The sequence below is a fragment of the Falco peregrinus genome, chromosome 3 (genome assembly GCF_023634155.1).
Source record: "Falco peregrinus isolate bFalPer1 chromosome 3, bFalPer1.pri, whole genome shotgun sequence".
Classification (NCBI taxonomy): Eukaryota; Metazoa; Chordata; class Aves; order Falconiformes; family Falconidae; genus Falco; species Falco peregrinus.
Window position 1 is genome coordinate 30,622,058 of NC_073723.1, and position 25,293 is coordinate 30,647,350.

Consider the following 25,293-nt stretch of genomic DNA (forward strand, 5'->3'; position numbering starts at 1 on the left):
AAAATAGCCCCCAAATAAAACCATAAATAAATCGGAGAGCAAAAAGGAGAGTTTTAAATTGTCTCATGTCAAGCTGAAATTGAGTACAGGTTCAGTCTAAAAGTCACAGACATAGCAGTCAACTTCAACATTAGTTTGAAAACATGGATAGCTGGCCAAAGGTAAGTTTTTCTGGATGCAGCGTGATGATACTTTGCTTCACAGAGCAAAACATGAACAAGACGAGGGCCCTATTATCCATAACTCCTCAGTTTTTCTACGTTTAACTTAAAAACCTCCGTAAGTTAAATACTGTCATTTCAAAGATCAGGTTTCCACATATAATACATGACTATAGAGTTATGACAAAAAGTCTTATGTTTTTTTATGAAGCACAAGTAAGTCTTAACAGCATTTAAGCCAAAATGTCCAATTGCATTTTCTGTCTGTCTTTGTTCAGTACCTTCATCAACTTCCTTTCCATCTTGACGTGACATATCCTGAACCGTTTTAGCATCTCCCTTGGATTTCTTTTTTTTCTTTGACTAGAATAAAAATAAAACATTATCTTAATAATTACTTAGCAATCACCTGTCACAGTGATTTAGAGTCTTCCCCCCCCCCCCCCCCCCCAATAAAGGCGTAAATTTGAAACAGATTTTCCTGACCAAACAACCCTGTGTATGGACTGTCCCTTGAAAAGAGTACTAAACAATACTAATTGCCAAACATAAGACTGCATGAGTCTTTCATATTACTTCCATAGTACACAAATGGCAGGTGGGGGGAATGATAACTTCTGCTGCAGAGCACAAAGGCTGGTGGAAGCAGCATAGCTTCTTCCAGTAACAGTTTGGCAGGAAGATTTCACTCCGGCAAAATTTGTTTTATGCAGAGTATAAAGTTATACAAGGAGAAATAAATAATGCCAGTGGCTCCTTCAAAAATTTAAAGTTGATAAAAATTCCAGTTTGGAAAATTACTTCAAAACTGGAACTGTGGTTACAGTCCATACAATAGATATACAGGTTGGTGGTTGTTGGTTTTGTTGGTTTGGTTTTTTTTTTTTTCAAGGTTTCACCAGTTATGGCTTGCTTCTTGGCTATACAAGCAGAGATAAAGAGAAACAGAGATGACTATTTCTGCAAACTGTTTTAGTGCAACAGGTAGCAATATCAAATGATAAAAAGATACAGAAAAAAGACAAAAAGTGACACAGGATACTGGGAGAGAGTATATTGCAGAAAGCCTTGGAGTTTAATCTTTTGATAAGCTGAAGTGACGACAAATTGACTTGCCTACCTTCTTAGAAAGGAAATACAGTACTGAGAAGCTTTTCAATCCAGTGAAGGTATAAGAACTACCAGATAAACCTGAATGAAAAACCCCAGACTTTTTAAAGAAAGATGGCTATCTACTCAAATGTGTTAAGGCGAACTATTCACTGATTCACTGTCTCTGGAATATTCAAATAAGAATATTCTAAGAATGCTGAATGTTTTTCTGGAATATGTACTTCTGCCAGAGTACAACTAGTAATTGCCAGCTTTATACCCAAGTTCAAACACGATTTTCTTCTAGTCTTAGATGTTCAAGAACAGTATAATAATCTCTCTAGAATTCAGAGTTGGTAACAACTAAATTATCACCACAGCTGCAGCAGATATCCCATGGGTCCACAATGGCCTGCAGTTCACATGCCTTTGAGTTAGCATGACCAAAAAGAATCATGTAGCTTCAATAGAGGTAATGAAAGCAGTACAGCTTGTTAGTGTGGCACCAGAGAGAATAAAAATTTCACTGCTTATATGCAATGCTGTGCCAACACACCTGTAACACTTAGAGAACAGACTTGAATAGTTAACTCATGGTGTACTGCACTAAGGGACCCACAATACAGATACAGCCAAACTGAATTATCTCACTTATTTGCTCAGTAGACTATCGTTACCCATACCAGTTGTCTAACTTCTAAAAAGCCTCCAAAAGAGAAGGGCTGGTTTCAAAAGCAAACAGAAGAATTAGTCCTAAGAATATGAAGAAGCCAAATTATTTGCCAGAGCACCTTCTACGGAAAGAATTAAACAGGGAAGTGAAAAACAGCATGAAACCCACTTATTAATTGCTTCTTGGAACTGAAACGGAGGAAAGGTTAGTAGTTCTTACCTACATCTCCCATTTTCAACTACACTGAGAGTGGAAGTTAAGATCTCAATCTTCCATCCACAAAGCCATTAACTACCCAACTGTCCTCTGGCAGTAAGAGAACACCCAAAAGGACCTCAGCAGTCTCCTAGATGACAGTTTAAGATGGCTGCTCCTCCAAGTTATAACTCCTATTCCTTAAATAACTAGCTCTTAAAGAGCTATTGGCATCAAATTTTACACTTCTCACAAAACCAAAGCTTAATAATTTAGAAAATAAGTTTGTTTTTAAACCCCCTATTTGTTAGTATGACTAAGAATTCAAATCTTGAAAATATATTTACTTTCCTAACCTGACCTGAGAAACCAGAACCGTAATTAGTTATCCAGTTTACTCACCACCTGCCAACTTAGCGCTGTAACATTCACTATCTCAGTAACAAACTGACTGAAACAGCAAGAGATGTTAAAGGTTACTGAGCAAGCTAGTGGGTCATTTTGCAGAAGCCTGTTCATTCAAAGTGTCACCTTCTGCAACACAGAAAGCTGCCAGTGTTGGCTCCGCCACCAGCCAAAGAGCACATGAGGAACTCAGCAAGCCTGCCAAAATTTCGTAAGTCTTTAAGATGCACTATCCCCCATGCAAGAACAATTAAAAAAAAAAAAAAACAACACACAAAACCTTTCTTCCTCATCCCTAATGGTCTATTTATTTTTAGTGTTCAACACAAAGTACTTGTGTGTTTGCAAACCCAAGGGGCAATGAAGTTTTAACATGCTGCAATCTCCTCCAGAGTCACTTCTTAGATACAGTTGCTCACATTAAAAACTAAAAAAATCCCCTGTACTACACAAGTCACTAAAATGGAAAAAAGGGAAGAAAGTATTCAAAGCATCAAGAGAACTATAAACCATATGAACAGCCACAATCCAGACATTACCTAAAGCTTCCTCTCCCCAAGACAACACAAAGTAAATAACTATCCTGAAAAAACATGCATGAAATTCAGAACCCCGAAGCAGCTAAGAGATACAGAAACACAAAGGGAGTACAATTTTCATTGAAAGCATATATTCAAGCACAAAAGAAAAGAAATCATACCCTTCAGGTCAAGTTATATATATATTCATACATCTCGGCACATGCACATACTACTTAAATCCCACCTATTGACTGATAGCATCCATCCCGAGCAATACAAAGACACATACATACACAGGACTTCTTACGATCTCCTCAGCAGGTTTGCAATGTTACAAATGTAACAGATGTCCTGAGAGGCTTAACCAAATAATTAAGATGCCTGCAAAGTTACCCATAGTTTAAAGAAAGTTCTTGGATATGTTTTTAATTGAAAGGTTAGCAATCAACCCCTGAGGTAATCATGCTTTGCCCACAGTTCTCCAAGATGATAGGAAAACATAGCTAGCTGAATCAGCATCCATATCCATATAGTGGTAATGATTTTCTGGAGCTGCAACTTCAACTTAACATTTTAAAATTCAGATCACTTTGCAACGTTAAGGTAAAGCTCAAGTTAACGTGTTACAACACCTTACCTACTTGGAAACCTGCTTGAGATAAAATGAAAGGTGAGAAGAAAAACAGTTATTCCTTCAGGCTCAAATTTTCCTTATATTACTAAAAAAACTGCAAAGTCAAGCCGATATGAGACACATGGAGAAAAGAAAATAAGTGCGTGGCACAAAATTTTAAGGCAAACCCATTTCACAGAAAAGTCTTTCTATTTGCCAATGCTAAAAATGTTGAGAGTCCTACAGCCAACTAGCAGGATACAGTCTTTGAGCCAACATACTAACTGCAAAAGAAGTTATTATAGGATAGTCAAGTTAATTAAAGCTTGAACGAGCTAAACCCATTACAATAATCAGCTACTGGTTTCTGACTGTTAATGCATAATCATTTATTTTTCAAATATTTCTCAGTATAGTTAGAACAAATGCATTTTGTTGAAGAAAATACATCAGAAATCCATGACAGCAGGAAAGTTTCATGCACGTTAGCAAGAAGAACCAAGCCAAAAATTATCACCAGAGGCCTATCGTAAATACATCCACGTTGCCTACAAATGACAGTATTTATGATAAAGCAAGAAAATATGACTCCCCAGTGCAAAAATTAACACTGCCATTAGCACGGTTACCTTTTAGATAAAGCTACAGACCAAGCTTTAAAGAGATGTTTCTGATGTAGCTGTTTAATTTGCATTAAAAAAAGTTCACACCAGACTTCAAAGCCCATATTTGTCATCAGAAATTAAAATCTCTGATCAATAATGGATACATCTGACAAAAGAAATAAGCAGGCACATGGTCTTAATCCTTTGAATAGCAGTCCCCAAATTGTTAAGTGCATTTTCAAGCCACTTAACACCACTATCATTTTATGTTGCATCTCAATAGAAGCCAGCAAAGATGAAACACAAACTTAATTTCTGTAAGTTTAACATCTTCACTGGAAGAGAGATACCGGTGTTTAGTGAGTGGTGGGGAGGGAGGCTTGCTTGCAAACATTCTGTGATAAGGTATGATCTCAGAAGTGAAGAAAATACTGCTTTAGCTCTTTCCAATACCAGATTAGACTAGTACTCTTCATAGTAAGAAATATGCCTCTTCGCTCATGTTAACAGGGTCTCAAATCACAAATAAGAGTTATTAGTATTGAAATAACATACACTAAACTTTGACATTTTCATTTCATACACGTAACTGACCTTTTCATTCTTCTTTTCTGTGTCCACAGGCTGCTTTACATTTTCTTTACGAACAGTTTGTATTACTTCATCCTCAGATACATCAAGGAAAGACCGTCCATTGGGCTGTGTAAACAATAACGGTGAATAATAGAAAATTTGGAGAAAGCAAAGCTCAAATTACACCATTACTAAAATGCAACTATTTATTGACTGAAAAATGCTCACAAGATTATTGAGTAAAGCAGACAGAATCGTGGGTTGGTTCTCCAAATATCTACTGCAATTATGTATTTACTAAACATAGAAATGAGAAAGGAAAGAAACAGGTCTCTTCATCTCATCTCAATCCTACTTAACATATGAATTGCTTATCAAAAGGTGATTTTCTGAATGTCATCAGTTCTCAGAACAGCCACAGTTCTCTGTGCCATAAATTATCTAATTACATGAACACACCACTTTGTAGCAGTTCAGCAACAGGCGGAATTTTGTAAACCCTTTCTACTTTGACCAAATTTCTGCATTTTTTACCTATGCATATCGCTCAAAGTTCATTTCCTTCACAAGTTAAACTTCATAGCAGAACAGAACTTAGAAGTCAAACACGAAGCATGACAACCCATTGTTCTTTTCAGACAGACTTGATTATTAGGCATTAACAGTAGTCTACCATTTTCACCTCATAATAAGGGAATGAAAATTAGCATGTATTATTTAACATGTAGAGTTAAAACTCTGGATAGTCATTAGTCTTTATCAGTCACCTTTGACAGCGAAGGCGTACACCTCCTTAGCCCATATATTCCCCATGCAAAAATGTAAGAACTTTTAAAGTCATGTCTACTGTTAACAAAAAGCTGCAACTGAAGCTACTGTGTTTTAACTGCAGAAGAGGTAAAAATAAGCAAAGCATTTACTACTGTTAGCCATTCATTTAACTGAAAAACAATCGTCAAGAGTAGTAATTGATACTGAGTCCACACAAATCTCATCCTGATGGACTCATAATGATTCAGATATATTAAAGACTGAAAATTAAATAAGACATTAAGCATAAATAACTACCTCATAGTTGCTTTAATTTCTGTTTAAATAAAGCCCAAACTTTATTATCTTTGGTTATTTTTGTTATTAAAAAACCAAAAGCTATTTTAACTGCACCACATGGACCTGACTGCTTTAAAGTAAAACACAGGCCATGTTACAACTTAGTGTGACTATTCCTTGAAGTATCAGATCTGACTCTCAATTTAACTTTTAATGTATTTAAGTCTTGCCATGTTATATTATGCTTACATATCAGCCTTGGCATGATTTCACCACTGCATAACATAGTACAGCTTACTGTAGTTAGCCAGCATGCTGACTTCTTATTTTGTAACTATTAATAGAAATTGAAAGATCAGGTCACCTAACCCCTCTCCTCCTGCAACAACCAGCTTTAAACTAGACTTCATATCTAAGATGCGGTACATTTCCCTTAGCATTCTGAAAATGAAGTATATTTGACAGATCTGTGTCTCACTCTAGAAGTTCCTCTCAACAAAGCTCACAGTACTCAATTCCAGAGGGATACCAAAGACCCGATGTTCAATCTTGAAAATAACCTGTTGCCAAAAACCAGTTCTTGAACCCCTCTATTTTCTCCAGATTCCACACAGTCATGTTATTAGTGGTGTGATGTCTTTCAATCCATGTTAGTACCCGTGGCGTTTAAGAACTTAAGCTGGAGAAAGAATCACTATTTCTAAGTTATTTAGCATTAAAGCTCAATAACAGATTCGCTGCATCTATGATTGGACTTGTGTCAGAAATGTTTACACCCAGCTAATTCTTTACATTCTGTACCTTGCTTTACGTCTTAGCTACTACATATACACTTTAAATTGAAACCCACTTTCTTAATCTGTCTCAAATTCAGTAGATAAGTTTTAACCTATAATTTTTAAAAAAATAAATCAGCTGCTTCTCTGAAGTAATAAACTAATTCATATCCATTAAGAATCCTATGGAAAAATTAATCCACATGACTGTTTAAAATGCTACCTGATCACATAAACAACTGTTAGAAGTATGTTTAAAAACTCATATGTTGATACATTTCTCCCTGAATGTATCCCTGAATTGTAACAGCCTCCTTTTGAGTGGAAGCTTTCCACATTTATTTTCTTCCCACTGATGAATCATAGAATTTTAACCAAAATTCATGTGACCATTTTTGGATGTACCAAAGATAGTAACAGAAGCAGGAAAGAAAAAAGCTTTTCTATAGTATTTGGAAGTGTTGTGGTTTTGTTTTTTTTTTTTTTTAAAAAAAGTGAACTACAGCCAAAATGACTGTTTAAAACTTTAGGGTAATATATTAAGCATCCACTACCAATATTAATTCATTCAAATTGTGCTATTTATTATTTGCCATATTTTCCTCCTCATCCTAAAAGCTACAGAAAAGATGTAACAAGGCAGAAATAGTGCTTTCAGTAATACTACTGGTTTCTGAACGCATTTCTTGCCTGCTGACCTTAAAATCCTGATATTTAAACGAACCTTTTTCACACACATTCATTTGAAGGCATGAAGATAATCCAAAAGAAGAAGAAATGTTTTGCTGAAACTGCTAAAATGAGTAACATGGTTCTTTAAGTATGGTACAGTGCAATGGGTAACTCAGTTTCACACTTCAAACAGCAGTAATAAAATTGCTATCATTTCAGTTTTACAAGGCTTTATTAGCCAAAGCCCTTAGTTACACATTATAAAGACATGCCTACTTAGAATATCTTTGGCCAGTGAAAGAATCTGTTTACTAGTGTTATTTTCTGTAAGCTTCTCTTAAGAAACTAAGCAATATTCTGTTTGAGCCCTGGAGAATCCTACAGCTCTACTTCTACAATCAGTTAACACATACACAAAACCAACACGAGTTATCAGTTGAAAGTATGAAAAAGTCTTACGTAGTCTATTTCTAAGTGCAATAAGCATAAACCAGTCATAGCCTGAGAAGTTCTTTCAAGCAGAAAACTTTGTCAATTAAATGCAAATGCTTTTACTGAAACACATAGCATCTACTGTCCAGGAATACTTCAAACAGGAAGTACACAGTCAATTTGTTATTTTTTGCATCTACAAATAGATGGTACGAATGTCTTTAGAAAGCTGTAGAAGAGTACACAAGACAGTTACTCTCAAGTTTCTGTAGTATTTTTCAAATTGTACAGAACCCATCTAAGAACAGTTTCACCATTTTCTGCTGAAGGTTTAAAAAACAGAAGAGAGGCACAGCAATTACTCGGAAAAGGAATTAAAATTAAAGATGAAGAGACTTTTTGGAGAGAAAAAAAAATAACAGGGGCCAAAGAACTCTGTGACAGAAGACAAGAAGCTCTGCCCCTGCCAGGAGCTGCTAAAAAAAAAAAAAAAAAAAAGTATAAAAAAAGGCTTTGGGTTTACTGCACAGAATCTAAAGTAACGATACCATGATACTACCTTGCTCCAAGCAGCTGAAGAAAGCCAGAACTGGCTCTGTAAACTATAGTGTTAACGAATGCTAAATCATTCCAGATTCATTTTTTTTCCTGTCTGCCCATAGCAAGTAAATAATCAGTCTCAGAGTCGCTACTGTATCCAGTCAATGCAGTTCTATTCAACTAAATTTATTTTACTAAAATTATCAGTTAAGTTGTACCCTACCTATACAGGAACCAAATAAAGCCGTGTGCAAGAAACAAAGCTTTAATACTCATTTTTCCTCAGAAAAGCTACAGCGAAGAGCATTTCTGATCCTGACTGATGAGAGTTACACCTCACCTGCCATATGATGAGCTCAGTAATTCTGTATTAAAGTAACCCTACAGCTTTTAATTAGACATTTGTAGTGTACTCTTTAATGCTACAGACCAGTCGCACTAAGCTTTCTGAAATGCCTGCAATGGAAATCTAGACCTTGGCATAGCAAACCCTGTAGTAAATCTACTGATAATAGGCTTACTCTTTTCCCTTCACAGAACTCAGTATCAGCATCGCAGTGTACAAGAACACATGACAAAAATGACTAGGCAGCAATCAACAAGAATTTTTGCTACATCTTTAAATTTTCTAATGTTATTTTGAGGATTTTTCCATGTGAAAAAAAATATTGTGACATGCTAATACAGGTCTTACAAACTTATCTTGGAAAACAAGCATGAGGCAGGCCTATTAAACTTTGCCACCGGTCTAAACCTATTTGCACTACAGTTAATGATTCAGTTCGTGCATTTTCTTTTTGGAAAAGGTGGGGGTTTTTTCACCTCTGCATGGAGAAAATGAATATGAAATACTATAAAGATAACTTTACAAATCTTAACAATACAGAATGACAGCTCGACAGCTGAAAAACTATTTCACTCTCTTGATTATGAAAAATCTTTGCTCTTGCATAGCCTTAACTTTTATTTTGTGCCTAAGTAAACCAAGCTTGAAACATTACAAGTATTTATATTCACCATAAATGTCTGCTAGTGAAGTTTTATATAAAATTAACACAAACTTCGTTTTTATGAAGCCCTGCACTAATCTACCTCTTCATTCTATCTTCTGTTGAGGCATTCATGAGTCTTCAATGATGACTTGCAAGAGTTTATGTTTTGTTTTTATACTGGAGTTTAAAGAAAATAAACCAAGCAAAATCTAAATTATTTCAATGATTAGTCTTTTTTTTCAAGAAGGCATAACAGATCTACTAAATCCTGAAAGATGTGCTATTCAAAATGGCATAAAAATTGCATCCCCAATGTGCCTTCTCCAAAATGGAGACCTAGCTACACTGGAAAGATTCTGAAACAAAATGCTTCCTCTTCCTGGTGCTCAGCAACTTCCAGAATCAACTTCAGTAGTTCACTGCTCAAACACAGGTTGGTGGTACACGCAGACCATTTTTGTTTTCTTTGAAGATGTTCTAGCCTTCTCATTAAAATAAACCCCAAACTTCTTAATACTGCCACAGACTCAAATGAAAGTACAAACCAATTTCCTCTCCTTTTTCTGGTCATTAGGGGAACAATTCAGATTTTATAGAGCAAGATATAATTAAAAGACACAGTTCTAACAGGCAGGGGACATCTGCTGCACTTTCATTCCTATAATCCATTTGGACATAAATAGGATTACAAACATACTAACAAAATAAAAGCTATAGAAGCAATCCCTTCAAGCCCCAAAACTGTGATAACTGGAAGCTTTAAAAGGCCAACTGATAATTTCTGCATTTGACTGATTTTCTCACGAAATGCCTACATACTGTCAAAGATGGAAGGTTCCCACACCACACACTGAAGATTGAAAAAAAAAAAAATGACAGGAATGATCTGTTTTTAAGGGGCTGCTAAGACACAGATTTCCTTATTAAAGCAGATGATCCTTACTGTAACAACTAAATCGGGCATATTCCTACTGAGGCAAGCTCACCACAAGACTGACGTTAACATGTTCTGTTGACAAGACACAGCAAAAAGGCTTACTCAAGTTTGAATCATCACAGCATTTACGGGGCTCAAAATGCTGCTTCCAGTAGTCTATACCTGCCTGAACTAAAACTCCTGGCTTGAAATCGAGCCATGATACTAAGGTCTCCACTAGTGGTTCTTAACCCTGCAAGCACTCGATGAATACTAATTAAAAAAATACTTTCATGTAATTCTTGTTTCCATTTACAAGCTGCTAAAAACAAACGAGTGTTTGCCTCATCACCCAAGACTATCAGCATGTAATTTCCGTATGTGAGCGCTGCTCCTCCAGGTTTTCAAAGCCACCGAGTGACCCAGACAACACGAGACAGCTCCAGAGCAGACAGTCAGGACACCACCCACCCCTTCTCAAGGCAAATATCACCCAGGTGAATCGCACGGCGGCTCAGGGGGGAGGCTCTGTGGTTTGACACCCTGCGGTCGGTCCTCGCCCTTCTCACCGGTGCCTACCTGACCGGCTGGCGTGTCACCTAACAGGGGGCACCGGGGACAAGGACTGAAGAGAGGCAGCCGCGCTCGGGGCCCCTCGCCAGACGGTCCCGCCCGCCCCCCCCGCCCCCCCCCCGCAGGGACTCGCCGCGCCCGGCCGGGTGCCACCGCAAATACCCGCCGCCGCCGTCCCCATCCCGCCGCTGTCACAGAGCCTTTCATCCCCCTCCCCCGCCGGCGCCCGGGGCCGGCCGCCTTCCCCGCCCCACCGTCTCCTCACCCCTTCCCTCCCGAGCGGCGCGGCCCCGGCAGCCCCTCTCACCCGCGCCGTTTTCTCCGGCAGCTTCTTCTTGTTTCGCTTTTTCTGCTCGTCGCCCTTCAGGTGCAGCTGCCCGGGGCCCGGGCCCGCCGCCTTGCCCTGGCCCCCGCCGGCTGTCAGGCCCGCAACGGCCGCCTCGTCACCCTTCCTCTCCGCCGCGCCCCGAGCTGGCTTCTTACGGAGGCCGCCTCCGCAGGCCACGGCCAGCAGCAGCCCCAGCAGCCCCAGCCCCAGCGCGGCCGGGACCACCAGGGCGAGCCAGGTGGGCAGGCCCTGCGGGTCGAGGCCCAGCTCGAGGCCCAGCTCGGCGCGCAGCAGGCCCAGGCCGCCCGACAGGACGTCCCGCACCCGGGCCGCCGCCTCCTCGGCCTGCTGGGCCGCCGACTCCTGCCAGCTCCCCGCAGCCATCGCGGTCCCCTGCCCCGCAGAGAGCCAAACCGGGCGGGGCGGCGAGGGAGCGCTCAGGCCGAGCGCATCGCGGCCTCGGGAGAGCCGCGCTCGCCTGCCCGCGCCGCAGCGGCCGGGGGCGGGTGGGGAGGGTGGGGGAAGGACAGAACGCGAGCGGAGCCTCGGCGGGACGCGGCTGCCTCAGCCCCGGCGGCACCTGGGTCTCCTCCTCTTCCTCCCCACTGCCCGCCCTCCGCCGAGCGCCCGCCGCTGCCGCAGCGCGCCCGCCGTCACCGCCGCGCGCGGGGCCCACTGTGACGCCTGCAGGGCGGGCACCCCGCCCAGCCCCGCCCAGCCCTACCCAGGGCGGGGGAGGCGGGGGGCGGCGCGGAGACCAGCCTCGACGTGGCAGCCAGCGAGCGGGGCGGCGGCGGCGGCTGCCCCCGGCGGGGGGGCCGCGTCGCGTCGCCCCTGCGGCCGGGGCGGGAGGCCCCGCGACGCTTCACGGGGCGCCTGAGGTGGCCTCTGCGGCTTCTCCGGGGCCGCGCCGCTTCCCCCGGTGGGGCACCCCCGCAGGACCGTGCCAGTGCTGCGGTACGCGGAGCGGGTCGCCCCCGGCCCGCTTGGCGCCGCGCTGAGGCAGCGGGTGAGGGGCGGCCTGGGCGCCCGTGTCCCGGCCCCTTCCCAGACCCGCGCCGCCGTGGGCGCGTTTCCACAGTAACGATCGCTCATCGGCTCTATTGTAGCTTGCGGTCGCCCCGGAGACGCGGCGCGGCCCCGGCGCGGTGGCGGGCGCTCGGGCGCTGGGGCCGGCAGGTGGGTGCTGCTGCCAGGCAGGGGCCGGTGGGGGCCCCTCCGGAGCCACCTCTGCACAGAAGGCATCTGAAAACGTTGCAAAAAAAACCCAACACACCCAAACAAACCCAACCCCCCTTTGTTTTCTTAGTTCTAATTACACTAACCAGGGTAACGTAACAACATGGGCACTTTTTTACCAGCCACATTGTGTGAGATCCTGAGTGCTGCAAACTGGCTTGAATACGTCAAATGAAATAGTTCTATGAAATATACAGCGGTGTGTATCACAGGAGGAGTTGTTTTGTCATTCGTGGAGTTGAAAACTGCGTTTCTCCACGTGCTTTCAAAATGTGTGGGCTACTTGAAATTTAAAATGTAGCAAAATAAATTTTGTAAGTAAAAAAGTGAAATAAAAAATTTGACCCCAAATGCATGTCTTGATTCTTCAGAAAATCCGGACTCGCAGCATCCAGAGTCCCTGCAGAATGGGAGCTGTCAGAACCTGAGCGTGAACCTGGCATAGTCTTACACAGCAACTGTAGCCTTCTGAACTGGTGCGTTGCTGGAAAGTGATGTTGGCTTCCATTCTTTCCACTTGCAATTCTATGTAAAAAAAAGGTTCGTCTCTCACAGCCTGCTAGAAAAATATCTGTGTTTAGTGTGTTGAAATTGTGTGGGATACTTGAAATTTAAAATGTAGTAAAGTAAAATTTGTAAGTAAAAAAGGAAAATAAAATTAAACGGCGCAGCGATAGCTCACGCTGCTTTCACATACTCATAACTTTGCTCTATTTTGTAAAGTCAATGTATCTTTCACGTACAAGTACTGACATGTTTTTACTGCTTTCAAATTTTTTAGTGAAGTCCTCCCAAATTGCTTCTAAGTCCTAATTTCATTTATTTATTTATTTATTTATTGATACCACCAGGCAGTCAACGCCTGCTTTTCTAATCAGCTTCAGCTGGAAGGATATTGCTGGACGTAGTGGCAGCAACAATCTCAGAGCATTTTACTGGTAGACATGTATATATTTTTAGATTTTTTTTTTTATTATTCAAAGTCATAATACTTTTTTTTTATAAGCCTTTTAAGCTTTAGCATGGACCATGCACATTTAGGAGAAAATATTAACTGTCATTGTACTGGTTGTTGCATAATTCAACCACTCTAACATGCCAAATAAATTATTCTATAAGTAGTTTCTTTGTTTAAGATGTTGTCCTATATAGACAGAGGTGATGGAACACTGATCACAGTTTTAATTCTGAATACATTAGCTGAAAAAATAAGTCTAACAAATTTGAAAGCATGATTCAGCTACAGTGGATGTTTGGGTTGGTTTTTTTTTAATCCAAGGCCGTATAACAGTAGATACTGCTCGTTTTAAAGAAAACACTGCAAGAACCTGTTGGGTTGAGTTCCACAATCCAAGCGATTGACTTTCAGACCCGCTGAAGCTTTTGAAATACAGCATCGTGGCGCCACCTAGTGGCAGCATCATGAATAGCCGAACAGTCGTAAGAAGGATTTGGGCGGGGCGTGTGTGGAATAAAGGTAGCACATCCTCGCTTGAAAGCACTTGAAAATAGCCACTTTCCGTTTGGTTCGGGTGGTGAAGCAAGTTGATCTGGAACTAATAAATATCTTTTTAGTCTGAACTGTTAGATACAGTCATAAATAGGCAAACATTTTGTAGCAATTGAAATATTTTCAAGAAAGTTTGACTCATTAAAAACAGTGGGAACAAACATACTATGACAATACTCATGAAATAAAGCAAACCTTCTATTTCATGCTAATTTTGATACTGAAATTAGTCTAGTATTAATCTTAAAATGCCTTAATAGATTTGATCAAAGCTACCTCAAGGGTTTTTTCTGGCAGTGCTGAATATAAAACATCTTTCTCATGTTATTCTCCCAAGGATCATAGCAGAAGGTTGAAAGACACATTGAAAAAGAGGAAATAATGACAAAACCAAAAAGAATGAAGACAAAGCTTAATTTAAATCTTTGTTTTAATGTAATCTTTCTTGTCCCTGCAAACATTGTTTTACCACAACTACTATTAGACATATCCTGTATAATAGTATATATATTATTGTATATATTAATATATTATATATATTGGACCTGCCAAAGGGAAGAGTGGATAGTTAAAAGAATTCTCTCCTGAGATCCTTTCCACATGGGTCATGGCTGAGATACCGTGCTGAGCTTCAGCTGACAGGAGGATATATTTATCTGAGACATGGCTAGAATATTTTAAGTCTCATCCAATACATTGCCTGGAGTATTTGGGGCTAAGTCTCCACCAAGACACAGGTTTGGAGTTGGGAGAGAGGCAAAGCACAGAGCTCCACTAGGAGAGAGACTCGAAGAGGGATGCTGAAGGAAGGTATAGGCGGGAAAAAAATTGTCCCCTGAGAACTGGTTCATGTGAGCTATGACTGGGGGACCTGGGCTAATGCTCAGTGACCTCCTGTTCTCAGAGTAGTGAATAATTTCAGCAAGTCTTTGAGCAATTTCATTAAACTTTGGTATAAATAGTGTTTAGTTATCAATGCTAGATTGTCATTATGAGTGATAGAGTTCATGAATGTCTTGGGAAGTGAAGAACACTTTGGCAGACTGTTCATGTTCAAATTTCTATCAGCCCTAAGCACTGAGAAAAATAAATATGCAAAGACTTGCTACCCAACTAAGAAAAAAAAACCCTTTGAATTAAAAGAAAGCAAGCACCAAATTATAGGCCTATTAGCTCATACCACTGGTTATCCAAATTTTTTTTCTGTATTTTTTCAAGTGTACATTAAATATCTCCTGTAATATGGCTTCTAATGTATAATTTGGAGAGTTTTCACAGCTTTATTTTATAGGCAAGACAGTTTTCCTAATACAGCATTTTAATCAAGAGATGGTTGCTGTTCATACAGATGGCACCAAGTTAACTTGAAACAGTGTGGCTCATTTAGTAGCAATACAATTACAGCATCCGAGTGTGCAGGCTCATTTATGCATTTAGCCCTTCGCACTGCTGTTTACATTGCTGACTGCTGCACTGTCACTACCTGAGCTAGCTAGTGACAGAAGCAACAGGGACATTAAGTATAGATGTATTCAAACTCTTTTAGTTGTTCCTGTATCTTCTGCTCCAAATAATTTTGTTTTAGGCTGGGATTGGTTTCTGTCATTCTGAGCTAGAGGAAGGTGGGTATATTCCAAAATGGCCAAATGTTATCGGAAAACTCCTGTTCAGGGAATTGACAGTCACAGAGGGAAACATCTGTTTCAGTGACCTTTTGATGCAGCACACCTGGGGCTTTCACAGGAAACCTCGTCTGGTCCTGTTTTCCTGATGGCTCATAGAGCAAGGTGCTGTGAAGCCTGAGCATCCTTGGCTGTGAGGGCTACCACAGAGAAGACTTACTCTAGCCAGCTGTAGTCTTAGAAACAGAAAAACCCCAAACCCAAACCCTTGCTTGAACTAGGATATCATGGTTTTTCAGTCCCTTTGTTAGTAGATGGAAAGCTGTGTAGTCCCATGAGAAGAGAAAAAAACACCCCACTGGTCAGTCATGAAACTATGAATAATACATAGAACATATGTGAATTCAGTCTGCACTATCAATGCTAGATACGACATTTCCAAACTTCTGGGTACTTGATTTGGCATTCTTAGTTATTTTTCATGTGAGAATTTATATACCAATTAGATTTTTTAGAAAATCAAATAGGAAGAAAAGTTTTCCTGATTTTAAAATCTACTTCAGATTGAAATTATTCCTAAACAGTGTATAAAACATCAGCCTCAGTTAGAACTCATTGAAACCTGACTCCCTGAAAGATCACATTGTCTATAGTGTGTATGTCTGTACTGTTTAGTGAAATAATCCCAGGGATTATTTCAGTTCCTGGCCCTGGGGTAGCACATGCTGCCTCACACTCACGCTGCTTAAGACTCTCCTATAGCTGATGTCCTGTGTCCATACTGAATAGGGGGTGCCTCTGGGTTTTATTTGAGTACCATGTGATGTTCCCATGACCCTAAAAGATAACTGCTGTTCTTTTTGTAGGGTTTTTTTTTTAGGTCAAACTGTCTGAAACAATGTGAGGGTTGTGTTGCATCTTGCCAGAGTGAGGTTTTTATAGAATGAAATGGAGGGGTGTGTGCTTTGCTGTGTGTTATAAGGATCTGTGAAGATGTTTCAACACATGAAGACTGTGTAGGTCAGACAAAGTCAAACCTTATCAATGGTGCTTACAGTAAACTACCCTGAGCATGCTGCCTGAATTTTGGTTGGAAAATTAGCTGGAGTGGTCCAAAACAAACCCAGGATGCAAACTGATGGTTAAGGACTGTGAATGATCAGAGTAAATGATTCAAATTTACTCTTTCTCAGCTTTTATTCATATAAGTAGATCTATCTAAAATGTCTAACATAGGTACTGAAAAGAAGTGTTCACTTTTGAAAATTTCCTCTTAGACATTAGCCAAGCTCAACCTGAAAGTCTAAAGTAAAACATGAAAGACCACCTAGATTTCTAAGAAGTTTTGCGCATTAGCTGCCAGACCAATGCTTTTTGGTAATCCTGTAATTGTTACTTAATCATTCCATGTGTGGGTTTGATCTAAATCACAGCACTACTATGTAAAACGTTCACTTTTAGAATTACAGAGTAAATTAGGTTGGAGTGACCCATCTATTCCCATTCCCTGCACGGAGCAGGGCTAACTTTGATCAGGGTGCTCAGCCTTGTCCAGTCAGGTTTTGAAAGTCTCCAAAAATGGAGATATTTCAGATTCTCTTGTTTCAAGTTTCAGTGCTCGGTCACAATCTTTAGTTGTGAAAAATACTATTTTTATACCCAGCTGGAATTCCCAGTGATGCAGCTTGCAACCTTTGCCTCTTGTCTTTTTGCTGTGCACATGGAGAAGAGTCTGGCCCTGTTCATTCTATAACTATTCTGAAGACAGCAATTAATTTCCTTTTAGCTTCTCTTTTCCAGGCTAACCAAAACCAACTCTCCTACTATGTCATGTGCTCCAGCTTTCTAAGTATTTAAAAAGTACTGAGAAAATTAATTTTACACTAAGATAATACATTATAGGGCCAAAATCAGTATGTAAATAAAAGGAAAGCTGGGAAGTAAACAGGTATTTTGGGCTGAAAGCTAAACCAGAACAATGGGGAAAATGCCAAAAATTCCTCTCTGAAAAGACAGAAATGATTTTGGCAAATCAAAATGTAAAACATGCCTTTTTTCTTGTTCCATTTAGAGTTATGTCTTTTGCTTGGTCTTTTTCATGCTTTAACTTAGGCTATTTTTAAAATGAGAAAATGTTCTTTTCAAAAATTGTATTTTAAAGCTTTTGGCATTTCTGAACAGAAATATTTTATTGCAAAAAAGCTGAACTGTTTCAACCTATATGGATTTTCCACCCTGTCTTCTAGCTAAAACTGCTAGTCAGCGGTTTGACTCAAATTCATAAACTTTTCCCTTCAGTTCCATTTTACCATATTCACTGTTAATTGGTTCTTCTGTAGGTTGAACTTTAAGAAGTACTTTATAGATTCTAAAAGGTTAACAGGCCTAAGCATTTCATTAAAAAAATGAAGACCTAAAAAGTGTTCCACATATTTTGTAGTTCCACATATTTTTCAAAGCATGTTTGTGATCACGAACCAGTATGATGCAAACACTGCAGACTGCACACATAATTTCTGAGCAGCATCCCAGCTTCCTACCTAGCGCTGTGCTGTCTCTATGCTATCAACATGGCATACTGGCCTATGGCCTTTGACTTCAAGAAAATTCTGCATGTCCCCTTGCCTTCTTTTATTTTATTTTTAAAGTCCCTTTGAAGTAAAAACGAAACCCCAAACTACCAAAACCCAGTCTTCTAACCTAAGGACTAACTTACATGTTACTTAGGTTTATTATGTGTTGTTTATAGAAACTATTCAACAATTGCTGCTCCATTTTTACTGTGTCTAAAATAGACATTCTATTTCCTGTATTAAAATCATACTCTCAAATCAATCAAGTCATAAAGTGTGGGATATTCTTTGGGGAATTATAGTGAACAACAGTAAGAGAATATTCTCAGGATATCAGCAGTCTGTATGCATTAGGGAAGAAATAACAGATGCTTAAAAATCTTTAAAAGAAAATGGACTCTTATTAAAATCTAAGGTGATACATTTATGCAGATGCAAAAGTGCCTCCAACAGTTATATGTAATTCCTAATGCTGATGTCTGGATAATCTTTTAAAGTGTTTCTATTTATGGTGACCATTTTCCCCAAAGTTCACTGAGATAAATCCTTCTGAAATACTGTATTTCTTGCAGTGACATTCAAACAGTAATGAGGAGAGGAGATTTTTCAAAAGGCCAATAGATGGTTCATTTATTTATTCAACAGGGCACAAATGACATACTGTGTGCTCCAGAGTGGACATTAGGTGTTTTTCTCTTCTTGTTGGCCCTATTTCTTTTATTTCTGAATTGTTTTTTGAAATTCAGAAATTGCCATTTCTGAAATGTCATCCGTTTGTCCTCTAACTTACCTTCCTCCTAACCCTTCCTGTCCCAGATCCTGCCATGGTTTTCATTCCAGCATTACGCCCATACTCTTGCTCTTTCCTAATTCCATAGTCCCTGTAACTCATTCTCTCTCTCTCACACACTTGTTTTTTGTTTTTTTTTTTTTTTTAATTAAACATATGTCACTAAGATATATAACATAACTGAACAGGGAATAAGAACTAAATATAATATAGTTGGAAAGTTTGCTAGCCTTTACTCCAGTTACTCCATGTGTATGTTACATCTTGCTTTTATCCTGTCTGTGTTACAGTGCAAACTGTTCAGGAAAGACAATACCTTTTCTGATGCATCATTATAATTTTTTTGTGGGGTCAGGTACACTGGTGTCCCCTTCATGATGTGCCTTGGGGCATCTCTGCAACATTGCTTTTAGTTACTGCTGTAGAAACCCAAACACTTGAATGGGTAAGTCTGGCTGAGAGAAGTATGAAAGAGGCTCCATCTGCTGCATATGTTAAAGGAGAACAACATCCAGAAATAAAGAAAGAGAATTTGACTTAGTGTCAATACAACTCCCTTTTTGGCTCTTCCTTAGAGATCTGTCTTGGCTGCTAGGGAGAACCTGAGACATTTCCAGCCTGGTTAAATTGTCTGTCTAGGCTGATAACTATCCAAGCCTCAAAAAATTACAGCAGAAATCGAATCAGCTTTTGGAACTGTCTACTCCTAAAGACGGGGAGAAGTAGAGTAGTTTAATTCTCAGGGAAGAGGAGAAGATGCTATAGAGCTGGAGAAGGGTAGATCGGGGGAATGAAGGGTAGTCAGAGAATTAGAGTGTCAGGAAATTGTCTGGGATGACTTAAAAAGGAACCTTTCATTTGGTCCCGTGTTCCCTTACTTCATCAGCCATGGTAGCAACTGCTTGCAGTATACTGGGATACAAAGGAAAAGTGAGAGTTGCGTTAATAGTAATAATGACACTAAAAATGGCTTCCTTCCTTCTATTATCAGGATTCTTAATCAGTTACAGGACATTTTAACAGGCAGTGACTGACTAGGAACACTGGATGTTGCTGCAGTAAAGTGTTAGAGAACAGGATTTCCAAACTTGCACCCATTTAATGAATTTTGTCTGCTGTAAGACTGTCAACAGCTTTATCCAGCACTGAAAAATGATGTAGATCACCTAGAAAGCTTTGCTCTGTGGTGTCAAGTAGATAAACCAGGTGAGCAGCATCTGGAGAAAAAAGCCGACCAAAGTATTGGACAAGTGTAGTTCCTCATGTCTTTCTTGCATTAATCCTCTCAGCTAGAAGCCACCAAAAAGAATAGTAGGACTTCACACTACTTTTTGCTTTCTGAGGAGCATGTCAATCACACTTTTGCTTTTACTCAGTATTAACAATTCTGACAGTGTTGAAGACATGTAGCCTTTTCTGTTCAGCTTGTTAGATACAATTCACATTAGACTAGAACATCTTGAATATTAGGTGTTGCTGAACACTCCTTGCAGGTGCAGAAGTAAAAAAAGAGCAAAAGTGGGCTACAGTTTAACTGCTTAAGTGATCCTTGCATTGTCCAAGTTCTTCACCTGCTTATTATTTGTATCGTGCTATGAGTTCTCTTGAGGAACTCACTGAGATGTGCAGCGTACAAACAGAACAAAAAGGCAGTTCCTGTCCCTGAGACCTTACTTTCTTTATGATGAATAGATGGTAGATATCTCCTACCCCCTTCACTTTGTTCAAAAGTATTTATTGAATATATAATCCTTGGTCATGTTATCCTTGGTCACAGGCACAGCACGCAGGAAGCATCAATCCTGTGCACATGCAGTCATCCTCCACACAGCTACTTGTCTTCCAGAAATGTTTGCCATGCCCTTGCCCCTATTGTGCCTCTCTCCCTACTTTAGCATTTCTGCAGCTTTGGAAATTTGGCCTTATGATAACAAGTGGAAGGAGTTTAAAACAAAGGTGAACTACCCAGAGACGAAGGAATTGAAATCCTTCTTAGTGGAGCAGTGTAAAGGCTTGCCAAAACCATGAAATCATGTCAAGAAGAAAAGTGTCACAAATGATCCCACTGAGCTCAATATGGGGCTTTGTATTGGCATGCGCCTGTGAGTTGAAGCTCAAACATCCAGAAACTGGGCTACAGAGAGGCAGCAGCAAGTTCCAAGTGAGTCTCAAAAGATTTTTTTTTAGCTCTGCCTCAATGTTGTCAGCTAGGAGGGGGAGGGAGAAATTTTGTGCATAAGGAATAAAAATATATCACCCACATTTGAAGTGTATTTACATGATTTGGATCATGTCTTCCTGACACCAGTCCAGGACAGTGAAATATTTTTTTGATCCTTAAAAAAAAAAAAGTGTATTTTCAAGATCTCATTTCTTTTCCTTTCTGATTTTGTTCCTCCTGACACTAATTAGCTGCAGCACATAAGACAGAGCTGCTATTGCGCAGCACAGCTTTTTCTGGGCACTAGGCAGCAATACCACAGGACTCTTTGCACTCACATGAACCCGAGACAGGAACAGGCAAGGGTGGACTGAGAAAGATGAAAGAAAATAGCTTAGAATTTAGAGGAGGTTGAAAAAACTCTGGTTTTGACCACTCAGGAAAGGTTTGGTGCCTGGGAACCTTTGCCACCAGAGAGCAATGGAAGCCTTCAAGTACACACATCACCCACTTTAAAAGACTTCCTTGTCTGTCACTGAATAACATGGGTTGTTCTTTCATATTTGTTCTAATTCCAGTCTAAAGAGACTAAAGATCAGTTGTGGAAGCTTTAGTAAGGCTTTCTTAAAATTATACTCCAGATACACAAGAAATATTTCAAATATTTGAATCTGTTTTCCCTTTTATTTTCTGTTTTTGTTTTTGTTTTTCTTGGGTTTTTTTCTTGTTAGCAAAACCTAGATTTTTTTTACAGGATGTTAGAGATTTTATATGCAGTTATTCTGGGAGCAATAAGTCAGTACCTGTTCTAAATCCATTAATCCATAATGTTATATACATGACTAAGTTTCTTCTAGTCTCATTAGGTATTTTTTATTTCTTCTTGCTTTCATGGAAATGGGCATTTTCACTACAGTCTTCAGTAGACAGGGGAAAAACTTCTGTTTATCTCTGCGTTACTTCATCTCCCTGCTCCTCAGTTGCATGAGAAAATGGTATCCTGTTTATTGCTGAAGTCACAAAATAACTTCTAACCATGCTTATGAAAATCCAAAAGTAATGGATTACTAACTGTCTATCAGTAGAGTGCCCCTGAGACCAATGTGGTCTTCAAAAATTATGAGTAAATCGGTGGGGAATTCTTGAGAACAGATTTCTCAAAAGAATTAGTGTATGGCCAGGGACGCAGTGGGATCTTCATATGAGCCAGTGCAAGAAATGCAGCAACTTCCAGTCAACTGTTGGTGCTCACTGCCAGCCGCCCACAGCTCTGCCCACGCATCTTGGTCTCTCCAGCCTGCGGTTCTCAATGTGCTGACTCTCTGAACATGAGCTTATGCTTTTCAGCTCTCTTCATACCAGAAGAAGCATGAAAATACTTGAGGTTCATTTTTAAAGCAGCATGCAAGCTTGAGGGCGGTACTGGTACAGTAGGTTGAGGTGATAGATCACTGTCTTCTCCTTCATATTTCTCTCCCACTTTGTGAAGAAAACGTAAACTAAGAGAAATGCATGCATACATACACATGCACAACCATTTGAGGGAAGTGGTAAACCCTATCTTTGATAGTTGGTATGTTTACTGAAATGGAAGGCTTCAGCCACCTCTGTTTACATCTTGGCCAGCAAACAACACAGTTTCCTTTACTCCAGTAGTGATAAATTCTTCATCAGAGCAGAAATGGGAGGAAAAGATATTGTGTAATTACACCATTTGTGGAAGTTCAGCCTATAACCCGTGCCTTGGACATAGTCCTCTGAGACATACATCCCATATTGCTCAAGGAGTCTTGAAATAAATGATGGCTGGGAATATTCGGTTTGACAGACTTCTCAGGCCAGTACTAATTTCTGATCCAACTAAATCCCAGCTCTGCTCCCACCCGGTCTCATTGACTGGCCACTTTGCATTCCTCAGCTCACATTTCCATGCTTGCCTTACCTGTACTGTTTCTTCTCTCCTAACTCCTCATCTAGTCTTTCTTCCTCAGCTTCTGCATTCACAGTGATTTCCAGTCTCCTCCTTTAGATTTGTCACCTGATCTCAGCTTCATCTCAGCTTCTTGTTCTAGTGTCTTTTCCTAGACATTTCCCACCATAGCTGATCTCTAATTAAACCCATCTCCCTTTCATACCTCTTTCTACCAACCTATTTGTTCACTCAGACTCTTCTAGATCTTCAACTCAATCCTGTCTCACACTAGATCCTAAGCTACCCACACAGCCTTTTCTCTCCTCTTGATTATTCCCATCCTACCGCTCTCAGCACCTTGGCAGCCTATTCCAGCTTTCCTCTGTTACGCTGCAGCTTCCACACCATGGCATGCCACACCACACCACACTCACCACAGCATTCCTGTCCTGACCGGTTCCCCTGGTCTCTCTCCCATACCACTGAGACCCGACATTGTGCCTGTTGAAGGTGCATCCCTGCTCTCAGATCACACTCCCAGACTTCATCCAGCAGCGACAGCAGCTTAGAGCCAGAAACATGGGGAAAGTCATGCAAAGCCTGAGGCTGGAGCTTGCTTGGGTGGATGGGCTCTGGGAGAGTTTAATTCAAAATTGGGGTCTTCTACTGAAAAGTCTGTTATGCACAGGCTCCAAGGTCATGTGGCCAAACTGTGGTAAAATTTCATGAGGACAGCAAGTTCATCTTCGATAAATAGGCCACCCAGCTTGCAAACAGAAAGTCCCTGTACCAAAGGATGAATATACTAAAGCTATTTAAAGAAAAGCCTATCAGAATTTTTTAACGTGGTTGAAACAATGTAATTTTTTTTTCTTAGTTATCAGAAACAGCTGAAAGCTTTTGACTGAAGTTTTCTAGAAAATTGTCTGGAGGCAAACAGCCAGCATGGAAAATTCCAGACTGAGTAATTCACGTGTGGCAAAACTATACGCAGCTGATAACAGGGCTGTGCATTTGGAAGTGATGGATAATTGTCATAATAGCGCTACCAGTCTGACTAAAACACTCTAATGTATTAACCAAATCAGGTAGAGTACTACTGCTCACCAAAGAGTAGTACAGGCAGTGCAATTACTTTTAGCTCAGAGGTGATTATAACGTTTCACTCCATTCATTCACATCATGGAAATATGATTTTGAAGCCTAATGGTATACTTTTAAAGGCATTATGAAGCACAGCCAAATCAAAACGTTGTGTCAAAATCCCAAAGATATTTAATGTGAGAGTCTACATGTATGCAACATATATGTATGTGTGTGTAACAGTAGCCATCTATATCAATTGCAAGTGTTCCATTACAGGAACACTAGGTTTGATTGCCATTTTAAAATGTTTTATCATCAAGGTTAACTTAAATGCTTTACTTCGCATAACATGAGAAGACCAAGACCCTTTTCTGCTCAAACATGCAGTACTGTGTATTCTATGTTTCTGGCAAATAATTGCAGAGTGGATAGGGAAAGATTGTTTTGTCAAAATGCTGTGAATGCAAAAATGTTTTTGGTGGGGTTTATGAGCTAAAACGGGAGCAGTGTGGGATACCATACAGAAAAGTGGATTAGGACTTAGATTGTCTAGTCCTCTTCCATTAAGTCGCTCTGTAAGTCATTTCTCTTCTGTGACTCATTTCTCCACTGGTAAACAGCATGTGAACATCTTTATTATGTTGTAGATTAAGTTTCAATTTCCCAGCTCCTAGAATGCTGTTAGTTCAGTTTTCCTGTGTTTGGGCACCTAACCAAGTAACACCAACCTCATTAGTGCTAGAAAATATCCTTCCAGCAGATGGCAGATCCTGCTTATCCAATGCAGTCCTGTCACTCATCAGTACAGCCGCTGTGGGACCTGGAACATCAATAAAAGCAGGAGCTAATAGCTGAAAAACCAATCCTGAAGATACAAGCGTTTCAAAACCATGTTGGGTTGCATGATTAAAGTCTGCTGCATTTCTCATCTATTTAGTATGGAATTCCTAGATATATCCTTCTTTTTTGCTACACTTTCTTTACTGAAGTATTTTTGGAAAAAAAATAGTTTGTGGAGTTATGATAAGTGATCTGGCTGTTCAAAAATAAGGGAAACTGTTCTCATTTGGCCATGAGGAGTAACATTTGGAGGTGTTGGTGGACAAGAAGCTCAACATGGGCCAACAATGTCTGCTTGCAGCCCAGAAAGCCGACTGAACCCCGGCCTGCATCAAAGGAAGTGTGGCCAGCAGGTCGAGGGAGGTGATTCTGCCCCTCTACTCTGCTCTTGTGAGACCCCCCTGCAGTGCTGTGTTCAGCCCTGGGGCCCCCAGCATAAGGAC

General features: G+C 40.3%; 1 protein-coding gene across 1 annotated transcript in view; it reads right to left on the bottom strand.

The window, feature by feature from the left end:
- MTDH (metadherin) overlaps positions 1-11,738 on the bottom strand; it is a 35,076-nt gene extending 23,338 nt beyond the window's left edge. Inside the window, exons 1-3 of the mRNA XM_055799483.1 lie at positions 11,097-11,738; positions 4,860-4,964; positions 443-524 (exon numbers count right to left, since the gene is read on the bottom strand). Of these exons, the coding sequence (XP_055655458.1) occupies positions 443-524; positions 4,860-4,964; positions 11,097-11,501 (592 nt within the window). The 5' untranslated portion in view covers positions 11,502-11,738. The remainder of the gene's footprint in view (positions 1-442; positions 525-4,859; positions 4,965-11,096) is intronic.
- Positions 11,739-25,293: the final 13,555 nt, after the last annotated feature.